The sequence below is a fragment of the Bacillus rossius genome, chromosome 1, assembly GCF_032445375.1.
Source record: "Bacillus rossius redtenbacheri isolate Brsri chromosome 1, Brsri_v3, whole genome shotgun sequence".
Taxonomy (NCBI): Eukaryota; Metazoa; Arthropoda; class Insecta; order Phasmatodea; family Bacillidae; genus Bacillus; species Bacillus rossius.
Window position 1 is genome coordinate 121,691,081 of NC_086330.1, and position 2,040 is coordinate 121,693,120.

The following is a 2,040-nucleotide window of genomic DNA, read 5'->3' on the forward strand; positions in this document are numbered from 1 at the left end:
ATTCCACTTGCAGTGTCTGGGACACAATAAGCGAGACCTCGATCCCCAAGACTTCATCCACATATGCCAAACCTGCCGAGAACAATTGCGGGACCAGAAGCCAATGTCAGTTCTACCACGCCGATGCTTCGCCCAAGGCTGCCCACGGACTGCCCTAGTACTTACCACCTGCAAGAGCTGCTATCGGGAGTACCATTTATCCTGCTTAGGCTGGGAGGACACCCCACTGAACCTCACAGAACTCTCTTTCAAGTGCGGGATATGTAGGAACATCCCAGAAATTCCCAGTGGCACCGAAACGAAGATGACACCGAGGCCTTTCCGGGGACAAGACCATGAGGATCCTGTCAAACAGCTCCAGCACTGGGAGCAGGCCCTACAGACCCAGGGGATTCCCCAGGGCGAATGGATTGACCATGTCGGAGGACTACTAATGGGAGAAGCTATTGGATGGTGGAAGAGTCATGAAGGACTTTACGACACCTGGGAAGATTTCGCCTCAAGTTTCGCCAACCAGTTCGGCAGCCTGCCACGAATCGCGGAACTTACTGCCCAGTTGTTCAGCCGCAAGCAGAAGGACAGCGAGGAGATAGAGAGTTTCCTCGCCCGCAAGAAGAAACTATATGAACGCCTCTACCCTGATAGAAATGTGAAGGAATTCCTTCCTACGGCACTGGAATTGGTCAGACCCAACCTACGGCCATTCCTCAGACATCCACCTCCCAAGGATTGGGCAGAGCTACATCTCCGAGCAACCGCAGTACAACGGGACTATCAAGAGATCCGGAGCACTCCCACGGGAAAAGTGAACACCTACCCCACTCGGGAAGAGAAACCTGTCAGCCGCCAGGAGGTACCAAAATGCTGGTACTGCCCTGAGAGGCACTTCAACGCAGAATGCCCGGTCCGACGCCAACAGCGGGACACCCAGGAAAAGAAGCCCTTGCAGGGAAACGCATAAGGGGAAGGAAACCTACATCCGGAACCTTCCCCAAGGGAATGGAGGAATACAAGAACCCGCTGGCCATATCAAGAGAACCAGAGGGAGCTGGGCAAGTGACGAGCATCCAGCAGAACCACCCTCGGGTCCTACCCCGCCTTTCCGTACAGCTGGGCCCTCACCAAATCTATGCATTACTGGATTCTGCAGCCACTACCAGTTACGTAAAAGCTGAGTTGGTTCAGAAGACTGGAGCCGCCATGACCACACAAGTACAGTATGCCCAACTGGCACAACGAAACACCCGTATTATGCTCCAAGGCAGGACCTCCTTGAGATGCCACATTGGAGACAGGGAAGTGCCAGTTTCCTGCTGGGTAGCCGAGGACCTCCATGAAGACATGATACTGGGGCAAGACTGGCTTATTGAACAAAAGGCTGTTATGGATTTCGAAGCAGAGCGGATATGTTTTGGAAGAGCTCCACGCCAAACCCTCTACTGGGTAGCCCGGCGAGTAACTGAGACATCCCTACCGGAACTATCATTGGCAGACCTACAACAAGCCTTCCCTGAGTCTCTTCAACAACAATTGGTTGATATGCTCCAGCCCTATAGAGTTGTATTCATGCCCAATGGAAACCTGCCACGAACTTCAAGTGCATGTCACCAAATCACGCTAAAAGACAACCGTCCCATCTACTGTAGGCCGGGGGATCCTCCACACCTCAAGCGGAAGTTGATTGCAGAACAGGTGGCTGAAATGCGGGAGGCGGATATCATAGAGCCCAGCCGGTCTCCATACAACTCGAAAATTGTCATAGTGACAAAAAAGGACAAGACACCACGCTTCTGCATTAACTTCCAGCCGCTGAATGAGGCGACAGTCAGTGCAGCGCCCCCGGCAGTAAATATCCACGAAACGCTTAAAGCCATTGGGACAGCACGGGTATTTTCCACCCTGGATCTTAAATCAGGGTACTGGCAGATCCCCATGCACCCAGACTCCAAGCATTTGACTGCCTTCACCACTCCGACAGGGGAGCGTTATCAGTTCAAAGTCATGCCCTTCGGCCTGAAGAACGCCCCTAGTACGTTCCAG

General features: G+C 53.1%; 1 protein-coding gene across 1 annotated transcript; it reads left to right on the forward strand.

Annotated features, from left to right (window-relative positions):
- Positions 1-304: 304 nt before the first annotated feature.
- On the forward strand, positions 305-961 carry LOC134534485 (activity-regulated cytoskeleton-associated protein-like). Its single transcript, XM_063373001.1, has one exon. It carries the CDS (start codon positions 305-307, stop codon positions 959-961), a length of 657 nt encoding a protein of 218 aa, XP_063229071.1.
- The last annotated feature ends 1,079 nt before the right edge of the window (positions 962-2,040 follow it).